The sequence below is a fragment of the Juglans regia genome, chromosome 11, assembly GCF_001411555.2.
Source record: "Juglans regia cultivar Chandler chromosome 11, Walnut 2.0, whole genome shotgun sequence".
NCBI lineage: Eukaryota > Viridiplantae > Streptophyta > Magnoliopsida > Fagales > Juglandaceae > Juglans > Juglans regia.
The window spans coordinates 33,261,387-33,274,919 of NC_049911.1; the positions used below are offsets into that span (position 1 = coordinate 33,261,387).

Below are 13,533 nucleotides of genomic sequence, written 5' to 3' on the forward strand. Positions count from 1 at the left end.
GGTCCACAATTTATAGGACCGAGATCGATCGGTTTAGAGTTTGTTTGGTCAGTTTTTCCAGTCCGAACCAAACTCCTTACACCCCTATTTATAGGTTTCGTTTGATTATACAGATAAGATGAGATGAAAAATCTGTAAATAATAATGAGATAGTTTGTAAATAATAGTAAAATGGTATTAGTTAAGATACTTTAAAGAATTTTAGAAAAGAATAGAGAAAAAGTTGAATAAAAATATTATAAATTTAAATTATAATTAAAATATAATGTTTTTTTTTAATTAAAAAATGTTGAGTTGTTTTTTATATTTTGTTTGAAAGTTTGAGAAAATTGTAATGATTAGATAATAATTAGATGAAAATTTTGAAATTAAAAAATGTTTGTGTTTAAATAGTATTTGAATGTTGAGATGAGATAGGTTGATACCATCTGTAAAATCAAACGGCACCTTAAAGAATTAGTGCTTAACTATCTCAATTTTCATAAAGAATGAACCAAAAAGAGATATACTCTCTCAAGTCTCAAGGGATGTGTTGAAAAAAAGAAGAAGAAGGTATTTCTCGTGCATGCCTGCTAGTTTATATCATCACAAGTTGCTGACAAAATGGATCTGAATTTCAATCGTCTCACGTTTACATTACTATTAAACAAGTCAAACAGACGCGCTCCGTTACATCATCAGCACAAAGCACTTAACTACCCAAGAACATAACATAGTAACACAATCCGAACTAACGAATTAGCAAAACTTGTAAGTGGAAGAAACTTGAAGAAGTCTCCCCCTTATACCAGCTATCTTTACAGCAATTCCATATTATATAAATATATGAAAATTGCTAAAATCACGAAGAGATCTTATAAAAATAAACGTATAAACTGAGATGACTTCATATGATACGTTAGATCTACATTATATTAAAAGTAGATTTACAATCTAACGTACCACATCTTCCACACAGTCACTTTGGAAGTTTACTTTTGTAGGATCTCTTAGTGACTAAAATATATATATATATATATACACATACATATATATATATATATATTTCAGAACAAAATACATCTAGCCTCTTATTCCCACATATTACAAAGAATATTACACGCACACCCCATAGTTTTCAGATTAACAAATCCAATCTATAATCCACCAACCCATCTATCGTTTGTATCCCATAGCTACCACTGGGATCCTCACCTTGTGCCCTCGGCTGCCTTGCATTAAAACCTCTCCAAAACTGTATTTTCCAGTCATTGATCTGACGGTGAGCGTCACGGAGAATTTTCGTGAAGCACCAGGTAACAGAGTCATTGCTGGAGGACTGGCTTCAATGGCAATGGCTGGAGCCATTCTGGTTCTGATTACATAGGTTTCTTCCTCAGCTACATTTGTGACTCTGCGAGTAACAGTTTGAGTCCCCACAAGATGGGAGATTGTTATTGACGGGGTGTTGAGGTTCCATGGATGGCCCATGGTGTAGTTGCACGGCGAGCTTGTGTATTTCTTTATCTCGTGAGCATCAATACCTGGAGTTGTGCACAGGAACCCCAAGTAATCCCCATAACCTACAAAACAACAACTAACAAAAATTAGTAATTCATTTTTGATTCACAATATGTGCTGACTATGGTTAACAACCTTTGTTTCACACCCTAAGAGGAAACATCTGTGGTGTATGCACAAAAAAGCCACCAAATTTTTATTAACTTTCAGTAAGACACGGTAATATAAGCTTTACCCTTTATATTTTCCTTGTGCTACCTATTTGTCTTAGTTAAAAGTCTGTCCCTATGGTTCTCTTCCAGTTTCTTCCCTTGTGTTCATGCCAACTACGTTTCTAGTTTCCTGTTTGTCTTATGCCTCCTTCCTGTACTTGTTTTGTAAATTAACCAATCCAATACAGGATATCCCAGGAAAACAAAAATAAATTCTCTCCCTTGACTTCAAACATTCAAACAAATCCATTGTCATTTTAAATGACCAACCAAAAGATAAAGAATATGAAGAGGAAGATCAAACTAGACCTGCATCAAAAATAAGTCCAGGGTCCAGAGCAGCTCTTGGATTAACATGGCCACTACCATAATCAAAAGGTGTAGCAGTGACAAACTTCGTAGCTTCTGTTTCAGAAGATTGTTGCGCTTGAAGAGGCCTTCCTGCTCTGTCCAACGTTGTTGATGTTGTCATCAAGGCTGACTTGATAGCAGCAGGGCTCCAATGAGGGTGCTTCCGCTTTACAAGAGCAGCTATTCCAGCTATATGTGGCGCAGCCATGCTAGTTCCAGATATCAAGGCAAATCCCTCTCCTGTGCAGACAAAATAATCCCTTAAAATGAGATTTTCTTTTTCTTTTTTTAAATTTCCAGATGCATTTGTTTTTCTAAGCATGTACTTTTCATTTCCCATTTTATAGTCTAGAAGGCAAGGAAAATATATCAATGTTACAAGCTACTCATGCCATCTCCCTTAAAAGGGACGAAATTCCAAAATCATGCTTCCCACAAAGTTACTCACCAGTACTGGACTCCAAGGTCTATTGCTGATACTTCTCTACCAAGTCGCATAAAAGGGTCTAAGTTTGACCGAATCCAAATGATTTTTTTTTTTATAAAAAAAAGAAGCGAATTAATTCATACTAGTAGAAAATAGGCGGAGTCCAAGTACACATGATGTATACAAGAGACATCCAAATGATTAGAGCATAGGCCAAAAGTTTGAAACATAAAAAACAAAGGAGAGAATTGAATGGATCCATTAACTCTTTACCAGCATAGTTAGGCTCATCCGTTCCGTTTGGAGACCAAGCAGCCCAAATTAGAGAACCAGGAGCCAGAATGTCTGGTTTGAGAAGATCTGCATCTTGGAAGCTGAAATCTTTTATATTGGGACCTCGAGCAGAATATAATGCCACCTGAGGTGCTGATTTATGGAGTATAGGCATCAAGCCATCCCCAATGCTACCAGTTGCTTTGAAGCTTCTCACGCGTCCAGTCCAATCTCTTGATGTAGAGATGTTGTAATAGTCTATAAGATCCTAGATATAGCAGTGATGCCCAAGCACCAATTCACATAATTATAAGTATCATCACAAGTCAGAAAAATGACAAAGAAAGGTGTGTTTTTGGTGAGAGGGGGGAATGAAAACCAAGACCAAACTAACCCACATAAATGCTAAAATAACCAATATTTCTTAAAGAACATCATACTCTTAACTTTTTTTTTTTTTCTTTTTTTATCAGTAATATCATGCTCAACTAAAGTTCAAACATGCCAAAAGTTAAGTCTGGAGAGAAAAGCACAAGAACTGCTACCCTTTTTCCTTGTTCTCTCTAAAGAATTAGATAAATTTCTTCCCTTAGTTTGATCTTCTTTTGCCACATGACAAGCATATAGTTATACCTTTCCCGATCACAAGTTGGGAGGAATTGCGTGGTACCAAAAATAAACACTGTAATCTTGAAGCTATAGATATACCCGCACCCAAAAGGAATATGATAGACATACAACCTTTTTTACAACCCTTTATACTACCAGAAATTGGCCTCGTTTGGATAGTGAGATGAGATGCTCTGTGAATAGTAGTGAAATGGTTTGAGTTAATATGTTTTATGGGATTTTGGGAAAGGAGAGAGAAAAAGTTGAATGAAAATATTATAAAGTTAAAATATTATTAGAATACAATTTTTTAATATAATTTTTGTTTTGGGATTTAAAAAAATTGAATTGTTTTTTGTGTTTTGTTTAAAAGTTTGAGAAAGTTATAATGATTAGGTTATAATTAGATGAAAAAGTTGAAGATTTGAAATTGAAAAATGTTTGTGTTTGTGGTGTTTGGATATTGAGATGAGATGAGATGAGTTGAGAGGATTTTGCTATCCAAATCAGGCTAAGTGTCAACCACTTGGCAATAACACCAATGCTAGATTGTTACAAACAGTTTTCAGGTTATATATCAGCCTCCTCATGAACGGCAGTAAACTTTGGGAAAAGCCATAACATTGAAGGAGTGGAGAAAAGAAAATTACCATTGACTTGTCGACATCTGAGATAAGAATCCCCGGAATGCCAACAGGAACAGGATCAAATTTTGTCCCAGGAGAAACATTTTCCACAGCTAAAACAAAGCCAATGGCACCTAGGATCTTGGCTGTTTCTGACACTTTCTTGATTGATGCTGTACCAACAACAAAATTAAAGGAGTAGCCACAAAGAAGAATGTTCCCCTGAACCAAGTTCTTGTTTAGAACCTCGGGTCTCTGGCAGTCTGAGGGGCTGTATTTCATTACTGAAGAATCCAGCAGTACATCATTTGCAGCAACCAAGGTATATGATTGATTAGAATGTGTAGCAGCTGCATAATAGAATGTACTTCAGTTTTAGAAAGGAAAATAATATAAAAAGAATATAGCTGCCAACTAACTGGAAGCTGATCAATTCTAGGTATAATATGTCTGAGCATGAAAGATTCTGAAGTTCAGTGAGCTAAATATACTGATAAGAATGAAAATAAATGCAACTGAAGTATCTTTACAAAACAAACCATGAGACTTGTCACAGGGTCCGCAAGAAATTACACAACTCAGTTTGAAGTCAACAAAGGCACAAAGAGCATGTGTTTCAGTGGTATTTGAAAAATGGCTTTGACTTATTTCTTCCATTTTCAAGTACTTTTTTCTATAAGTAAGAATAAAACTTTATTGGTAGAAAATATGGCATAGCCCAAGTACATAGGAAGTATACATGGAATACACCTTTTTTTTTATGACATTCCAGAAGGGCAAATGGGTCAGAGAAAGTTTCATCATCCTATTCAAAATCCTCAAGCAAACAAGAAAAACTACATTAAGAGGATATTACTTGAAGATCATAATGATTCTTGATTTCACACAGCAGAATACACCTAGCAACAACTAGGAACTAGAAATGGAAACAAGCAACTTGTGTATACTAAACCCATCACAATCAATGACAGAAGCCCAAGAATCGGGCTTGGCCTCCAATTTTTCAAAAGTGTGGTAAAAATGAAAGCCTATTTCAAAAGATAAATTTAATCCTTGGGGGAAAAGAAAAAAAAAATAATTTAAGCATGTTCTTGGACAAAGAAGTCACATCTGCATCTGTGCCCTGACATCATGTCCGCTAGGCATTGGAACCATAATAAAATGTCTCATTTTCAAAAATTACAAAGCGCAAACAAAATTAAATACTAGTTTGTCTAACAAAAAATTACTGACAAAAAAATATTAAAAGTTCATAAAACTTACGAGACAATCCAATTCCAGCCAAGACTTTTCCATTTCCGAGATTCAGATGGTTTTTGTATCTGCGGTCATCAATTGCAGCTGCCACAGATGTTATCCATGGGCTGTAAGAAACCAAAGTTTTAGGAAAAGGACCTCCATTTCCAGCTGCTTGTGCAACAAATACACCAGCTTTCACAGCTGATAGAAGTGTGGCATCAAAAGGATTTAAAAATGTGGTCTTCGTGTTTGCTGGAGGACTGTTTGGTCCCACTGAGAGGCTGAGTATATCCACCCCATCATAAACAGCCTGTCCACAAAAAAACTATCAAATTAAAAATGTTATGCTAGTATAAGTGTACCAATTATAATCACCCTATTGGCAAAGGATAGTCTATACATTTAAAGTCTATTGCAGAGGATGCAGCTCTTCATATGCAATTAACTAAAAACCGTTTGAATTTTCCCCTTTTCACCATGAAATTAATTGAGACATGCGTGTCAAGGAGGTAACAACCCAACAAAATTTGTTTCTCTGGAGGTCAAATACAAAAACTGCATATGAATGTCTATCGATGTTAAAACTACAGCAAAGAATATAACAACCTTGTTTTGCTCAAATGTCAATGAGAAAGGAAGCAAAAATATAACCATCATCAGGAAATGTGGATAGTTATATTCCCCATTCACCCCCCCCCCCCCTCCAAAACCCTGGTCAAATGCTCCCAGAAAAAAAAAAAAACAAAAAAAAACAAAAAGAACCAACAAGAAAGAAGAACAGCAAAGCTTGCAGTGTATTACGCCAGGCATTTAGTTATAGCAAACCTGATCAATTGCAGCAACTACATCAGCAACAAAACCCCCAAAATTCCTGTAGAGTGCCTTGTATACAGCAATCCTGGATACACAATTTTAAGTATCTATTATAAAAGAAAGGATATTTATTACCAACTTGAATACCCTACCATGAGTGAAGGTTATTGTTCCTCACCTGGCACGAGGAGCCATTCCGCTTGCCCTCCCAAATTCATGGCCATGCATTCTAACAGGAACTCCATTATTTCCAGCTGCAATAGCAGCTGTGTGACTGGAGACGATAATAAAAAGGTAAGAGGGGAAATCTCATGAGGCTTAATACTGATCTTGCTAAATACCAAAGACTGAAAATGCAAATAAAATAATTATAGATCTTGTAAACAGGGGGGGCAATGTTGTCAACTCCATCTAGTTTGGATGATTAAGGGCAGGTTTGGGAGGTGGGATGAGACACAAAATTTCCATCTCATCTCATTTCATCATTACACGTTTTTCAAATCCCCATACAAAATATAATAAACAATTTAACTTTTTCAAATTCCAATTCAACTTTTTTAAATCCTAATACAATAATAATACTAAAATATAATATTTTAAACACTAAAACAAAACACAAAATTCTCATCTCATCCCCCAAACCTGCCCTAACTTTCCTTATTTTCACAACACTGGCAAGATTCCATGTTTTAACCATTAAATTGATAAGTTCATAGTGATCTTTTTTTTGATAGGTAATCAAAGATGTTGTATTCATAGAAATAGGCAAAGTCCAGGTACATAGGAAGTATACATGAAAAACGCCTAGCTAGAGGTTACGGTAGAAAGAAGAAAATCATGAACACAAGACCATTACAATCATAGTGATCTAAAAATCTCACAACTGTAGCAAAAGCTTATGATTTCATGGAACGTGGAAACAGGTCATCAAACTACGGTGATATAAAAATAATTTTCATATCCAACTCAAGACTTGCCAATATTAAGGAAAAAGAAGGAAGACTACTGAAAACTAGAAATTTGAAATCTTGCCATCGCAAAACAGAGTTGTTGGAGGAATGATATGAGAGGATATGAGAGATCATTTAGCAGAAGATTTCTGTAACCTATAAATATATATGCGGGGAAATGTATCTATTATAAAAGAAAGTATAGTGATTTACTAATTTTTATTGACTGAGCCACTTCTCCAACTTTTAACAGGGCTAAAGGAATGCTGCAAAGTAAGTGGGGAAGTTATTCTTATTTGAAGTGGCCTTTTCTTCCCTAATGCTTCCTGTGGAACTTTTCTCTATATATACTTTGGCATTTACCATCGATTTCAAAATCTCAGAACACTGAAGATATCTTAAAGGAAACAAAAAGTTGAACAACCACCATATGTGCTACAACCTAGTGTATGAAGTGCACAGTAGCCCCATTACCTTCTAAGAATCAAAACAATTATTCGTTTTTAGTACTTTATTTTTATGGGCTTCTGTAATTGATTGCAATGGTGCTAGCTTCCATGAGTTTCTTGTTTCTTTCTCAAGCACCTAACTTCTTCTAGATGTTTTGTCTTGTATACTTTCTGTGTACTAGGGTTATGCCTTTTACTGATTCAGGTCCCGTTTGGATAGTGAAAGTGTTTCATCTCATCTCATCATTACAACTTTCTCAAATTCTCACACAAAATCTAATAAATAATTCAACTTTTTCAAATCTAAAAACAATAGTAATATTAAAAAATAATATTCTAACAATCTTTTATTCAACTTTTAACTTTCATCTCAACTCATCTCATTTCAACTCATTATCCAAACGGCACTTAAACATTTCACTACTATTCACAACATTATAAAATACTCCCAAGTGTCCAAACATACCTAAGAGCACATGCTAGTATTAGGTAAAATTTAACAAATTTTATTAGGCATTATAATCTAAACTTAGTTATGAGCTATAGTGCTTTATAAATTTATCTGTGGACAATAACTTAGCCATATCTTTGTTTATGTTATTTTCATTTTTCAGAGACTGTTTAGCTATGTTAACTCTAAATAAAGTTTTATTTTTACCTATAAAAGAACCAAAATAATCCATGTTCCAGAATACATAATACAAATTGAGTAATTATCAATATTTATTACTGCATGATCCATTCATCCGTGTGTGATCTGTAAGCTTTAATCATTGGCGCACAGATAATTATGATGTATGAAGATCTATGATTCTTATGATTGTCTTAAAATCATGCCAAAATGTTGTCATGACACCACCAATATGTGAGTGGTCTCTAATCTAAGATTATATTTTATTTAATTAATTACACCGCCAAGAAGTTAACTCTCAGTTTACAGAATGGATCGACACACCTTTAACTTATCGTCTTTCTATATTTACTAGTTGGATTCTCCAACAGAGTCCAATCTGTAAATTACATCCATAAATAACTGCTGAGCATGGAAGTTAGTGACTTGTTTGCAGCTATTACATTTCCATTCATGCAATGCAACACCAATCAATATGAACATGTGGTAGAACAGGATTTCCAACCAAAATTCAAAATTATAGAAGGCACAGGAGGCCTAACCTTCCATGGCCATCGCCATCCATAGGCGAGGCAAAATCAACAGAAGGGTTAAATTGCCCAGCAGCAATCGCAGCTTGAGCAAAATGTTGGGCTCCAATAATCTTCCCATTACAGAAGTCCTTCTTAGTGTCGGGATCAAGCTCGCATTTTCCTCTATACTTTGGAACAGGTCCATATGGTTCAGTATTACGGGTTGCAAAGCTTGGATGGTGCGGAAAGATCCCCGAGTCCACAAATCCGATAATAATATCCTCTCCAGCCCTATCAAAGCCACCTCCCGTGGGCCATACTCCGGTTGGAAGCCCCAAAAACTGTGGGGTATGTATGGTAAGTTTCCTCACCTTCCAATCTTTCTCCACTGACTTCACACCAGGGGCACGTCTTAGGATCTCTGCCTACTAATAACAACCAAGATCATAAGAATGAGGATGCGAGAGGAAATATGAATATGAAAAAACTCCCAACTCCTAAAATAAAACTTGCCCGCTTTTTTACCTGTTCAGGAGAAATGTGAACTGCAAATCCATTTATAAGATGCCGATAGCTATAGAGCTTCTTGTAGGTCCCTTGCTCAAACAGCATCCCGAGAAGCATATCATGTTTCAAATCAAGGTGACGAGCATAGGATGTCACAATTTCGCTGAAAGAAGAGCCAGTGTGTCAGACGGAAATAATAATAATAAAGAAAATTCAAGCTTACCTATACATGATAATCAGTGATACAAAGAATTCATAAAAGTTTGTGCCATTAAAATCAAAATACCCATCATTGTTAGAACTACAAACACACAACGATACTTTCGCGTTCTCCAGATTCCGTATAAGAAATAATTATAATTAATCAATAAGTGCAATTTATATAAGACAAGCAACAAACCCTGTTCTACTAACGAGAAGCAGTCTTGGCTCACAAAACAAAAATGCTAGTAAGTTAAAAGCAGCAACAATGGGCAAATACATATGCACACATCATAAAATAACGAGAAAATAAAACATATACTTCATTCATTAAGCCTTTTATCTCTATTCTACTACTCGTAACAGGCATTAATTATCGAGGACATAAAAATTCAGCTCTTTCGATCGAGGAAAAAATATAAAAAATAAAAACTCAGCGCTTTCACTTGCTCCCAAAGACATTGTTTGCTTTTGGTCATTGTCACGATTTTAAAATAAATTATGGCTGCCGATGTTGAAGAAAGTGAGGTAGAAATAGTCAAAAACTAAGAAGAACCCAGGCTATGCCATCTAAAACGATGGTAAAGGATCAGGTCAGGTCCAGGTAGGATTTTTTTGACAATATTCATAAGTTTTCAAGGTAATATTTATACCCAAGCAAATAAACGAGAATTATTGAGAATATAATATAAATAATTAAAATTTATCTTTTTTATCGGTTTAAGTTTTTTCGACTTGTGATAACTTCACATGGTATTAGAGCATATATCATCAATTTGAACTCATACTCTACACTTTATCTTATTTAATTAAATTAAATATTTCACGTATTGGATTTAGTCATAAGAGGGAGTCTGACCCACATATAAGAAAAAATGTTAAGAATATAATATAAATAATTAAAATATACCTCTTTGTATCTTTTGAAACAAATGATGATTTGATGAAAATTATTGAGAATATAATGACCAATACTTAAAATTATTTTAAAATATTTAAGTTAGTTCAGTTTGATCACATAATCAAATATTTAAAAAGAAAAATAATGCACTTACAACTACTTTACAACTCTGCATAAAACAAATAATTAGCTCAAGATGGCTAGGGTGGAGGCCTAAGTTAGACCTAACTAGATATGCTACCTCAACATCAAATTTCATATACTTTGAAACCCATTATGCCTTTTATATGTATAGGCATACTCAGGAGCTTGTCCACACATGATTTTCACATTACAAATGTCTTCGCAAAGACAAATCAAGAATTAAGCAGGAGTCAATACATATATCTCACAAGTCAAGAGTCCACTCAGAAAAATAACATGGTCAAGGCATGTCAGGCTGGCAAGCATTGTATGTAACTCGGATATGTCTCGACCTATTTTTGAGAAAAATAATTAGAAGATACCTGGTGGTGTCAATATTCTCATCGGACTCCACAGCTGTGGCTTCAAAACCATCAACCCCACCTCTGTAACTTATTATAGGCTCTCCTTCAATTGTCACTATGAAAATCTCTGCTTTTCCGATAATCAAAACGCTAAATAGCACCAAAACAGCGCACCAATTTTCCGATACGGATATGCACATATTCATTGGTTAAGTAGCCCAAAAGATCTGTTTATCCCAATACAGAGAGTTTAGTACTATCAACAAAAAACCCGTTCCGACCGGAACCTTTGGACCCAGGAAGGAAAAATGAATATATAGATATGTGTGTGTGTGTGTGTTTAAAAAAGTCAAGCCGACAACAGCAAAGAAACAATAACAAGAACTCAATTCAGAGAAATTCAGATTGCTAATTAAGTAGTTAGTTATACCAATTATAGAACAACAAAAAAGGGTGGCTAAGAGTAAATAATAAGCAAGAGAAAGCAGGTTTGATCACCGAAAGAATAGCTTCAACCAAAGTGAAGCATTAGACACAGCAACAGCGAGAATAATAAAAGGAAGAAGTGGACAACGAAAGCAAAAGCGAAACACTAAAAGTGATGCAGTATCTGACATTGAATCAATCACCCAAAAATTGGGGTAAACGATTGCATCCACACCCACTTGCAGAAATCAAACCGCATTTCACCAAAACAGACTCTCCAATCCGATCCACATGGACCATGTCTACTTATTAGAAGTTTTAAAAGAAGAAGACGAATAAGTAGGAGAAGGAGAAGAATCAGTGACTTTCAAGTTTAATCAGCAATCCAAGCAAAGAATACCAATTAAGCACCCAAAAAATAAAAGATAGCCGACCACTAAAAAATATCACCATCAAAGCAAAAACAAAAAGGAAAAAAGTGCAAACAAAAGCTGGCATTTTGGACAAACAGAAGCGAATCACGAAACCTGCTGGTACAAGAAGCTTGAATGAGCTTTGGCAACGGATTCACATTCGCACCACTGCCGGAGAGAGAAGAGAATGGACGGCCCTGATTGGACGGATCAGAGAGCGTTGATCATATTGCAATGATCAAAGATCTAGCGCGCAGTCCACATTTTGGAGAAGAAAGTGAAGCTCAGCTAATAGGATTCAGAGTAAGAGAGACTCAGAGAGAGTGTGTGTGTGTGTGTGAGAGAGAGAGAGAGAGAGTGGTAGTTTGGGCTTTATGATTGGCAGTGAGGAAGGCGAAGCTGTTGAAGGGAGCGGGGACTCGTGGGAGGGTCATATAGCAACCATTTATTAGTTTATTAAATTAAAGTTCATTTCCAAAAAAAAAATCAGTTTACAAAAAAACTGCAATTTAAATCTGAAAAAAATTACTGACACATTTATAAATATCTAATTACAAATATTAAATTTTAATCACATATCATTCTAATAAAATAAAAGTATCACATATCTTTATTATAAGATTATTGAATAATTAATATTATATATTTATTTATAATAAAAAAAATTGATGAGTATTATTTTTTACTGAAGGTGAACCAAACTAAAAAATTTATAATTGCTTTCTCTATTGATTTTATTTTTAGTATGAAGCTTTAGGAAAAGAAATTTCTTCTTTTCTTTTTATTTATTAATTTTGTAGGGGGAGGGGGCACATTCGCGCGCAAGCTGTCGGACGGGGTTGTGTGGTGTAGTGACGATATTGACCTCTTTCACTTTGTGATCTGTGGCGGCAGAGAACGGAGAATCAGATATATAATATGAGCATTGCTATTCATACATCACGTATCAAGATTTTTTTTTTTTTTTAAATTTTTTTAAAGTTTTTTTTGGTTTTATTATTCTTAAAATAATTGAATTATTCTACTCATAATCCACATACCACACATTTGGTAAGAGAATAAAATTAAAGAAATCATAAAAAGAACGGTGTATGGTATATGAGGCTTATGAATAGAATTTTTCATATAATATTGTCATTTCATTTATTTCACCAACAATTATTTTTTACCATATATGTATTTTATTAATTTCGTATCTGAAACTGATATAATTACTAGAAAACTTCTGGAGTATTTGGATCTTCGTCTCATTAAAAAAATATATATATTCTTATGATATATTTTTTATGGAGATTAATTATAAATAACCCTAAAAGTAAAATTGGACAATAAAAGAGCTCTCTTTTCAATTTTTTGTTGATATTTTGTTTAGAGTAATATTAGGTATAAGTCTTAAATAGATAAGTCTCGTATAAATTATTTTTTATAAAAAATTAGATTCCATTAATAAGTAATAATTTATTTTATATTTTTTGAATGTGAGGTCCATTCTTTTATAAAGACTTATGCGAAACTTTTATATATAGGAATTGTACAAATTTTTTTTTTTTTTCTTCATTATAATCAATCATAATATATAGTTTAAACAATATCATAAAATACTATAATGTAATGTTTTATACGGATTAAACCAAAATATCAATATATTAAACAATATTTGGAATAATTTTAAAATCATGCCTGCCCGAGACATTTGGTTAGTGTCGTAGACTCTGGCTTTGGATCCAATCCCGATAATTGAATTCTTAATTTGAATTTATTATGAAGCATCTGCTGATCATATCTCTATAATTATGAAACACGTGGCAATGATCTATAGATCCGATAACTAAATCGATCCAAATCCATAAGATCGCATTAATTATATATGGAATCTTGATCAGATTTTGTCACATTAATTAAAAATATGGTCAAACGACTAAGAGCTAGTACACATTTTCGATCAATTTCACCTCATAATACGAGACTAAAAAAACAAAAACAGATGAAAAATGCCATTTTGTTA

At 34.1% G+C, this 13,533-nt stretch overlaps 1 protein-coding gene across 2 annotated transcripts; it reads right to left on the reverse strand.

Moving 5' to 3' along the window:
* Window positions 1-610: 610 nt before the first annotated feature.
* LOC109003103 (subtilisin-like protease SBT2.6) lies at window positions 611-11,930 on the reverse strand. 2 transcript variants are annotated; one of them, XM_018981094.2, is made up of 11 exons: window positions 11,643-11,930; window positions 10,708-10,916; window positions 9,118-9,262; window positions 8,623-9,017; window positions 6,229-6,324; window positions 6,063-6,135; window positions 5,262-5,547; window positions 4,023-4,348; window positions 2,764-3,031; window positions 2,022-2,303; window positions 611-1,562 (listed from the first exon to the last, which is right to left on the reverse strand). In XM_018981094.2, the coding sequence occupies exons 2-11, from the start codon at window positions 10,893-10,895 to the stop codon at window positions 1,156-1,158; spliced, it is 2,466 nt and encodes an 821-aa protein (XP_018836639.1). In that variant the 5' UTR covers window positions 10,896-10,916; window positions 11,643-11,930; the 3' UTR covers window positions 611-1,155. The 2 variants fall into 2 exon arrangements, with proteins under 2 accessions (XP_018836639.1, XP_035538873.1); XM_035682980.1 differs by lacking the exon at window positions 11,643-11,930 and adding an exon at window positions 11,305-11,411.
* Between the last annotated feature and the right edge of the window lie 1,603 nt (window positions 11,931-13,533).

Coding starts and splice junctions, on each gene's coding strand:
- LOC109003103 (XM_018981094.2), bottom strand. CDS start 10,895: ATGAATATGTGCATATCCGTATCGGAAAATTGGTGCGCTGTTTTGGTG. Junction 9,018..9,117: donor TTCACATTTCTCCTGAACAG/GTAAAAAAGCGG, acceptor TGTTATTAGTAG/GCAGAGATCCTAAGACGTGC. Junction 1,563..2,021: donor TGGACTTATTTTTGATGCAG/GTCTAGTTTGAT, acceptor GTTGTTTTGTAG/GTTATGGGGATTACTTGGGG.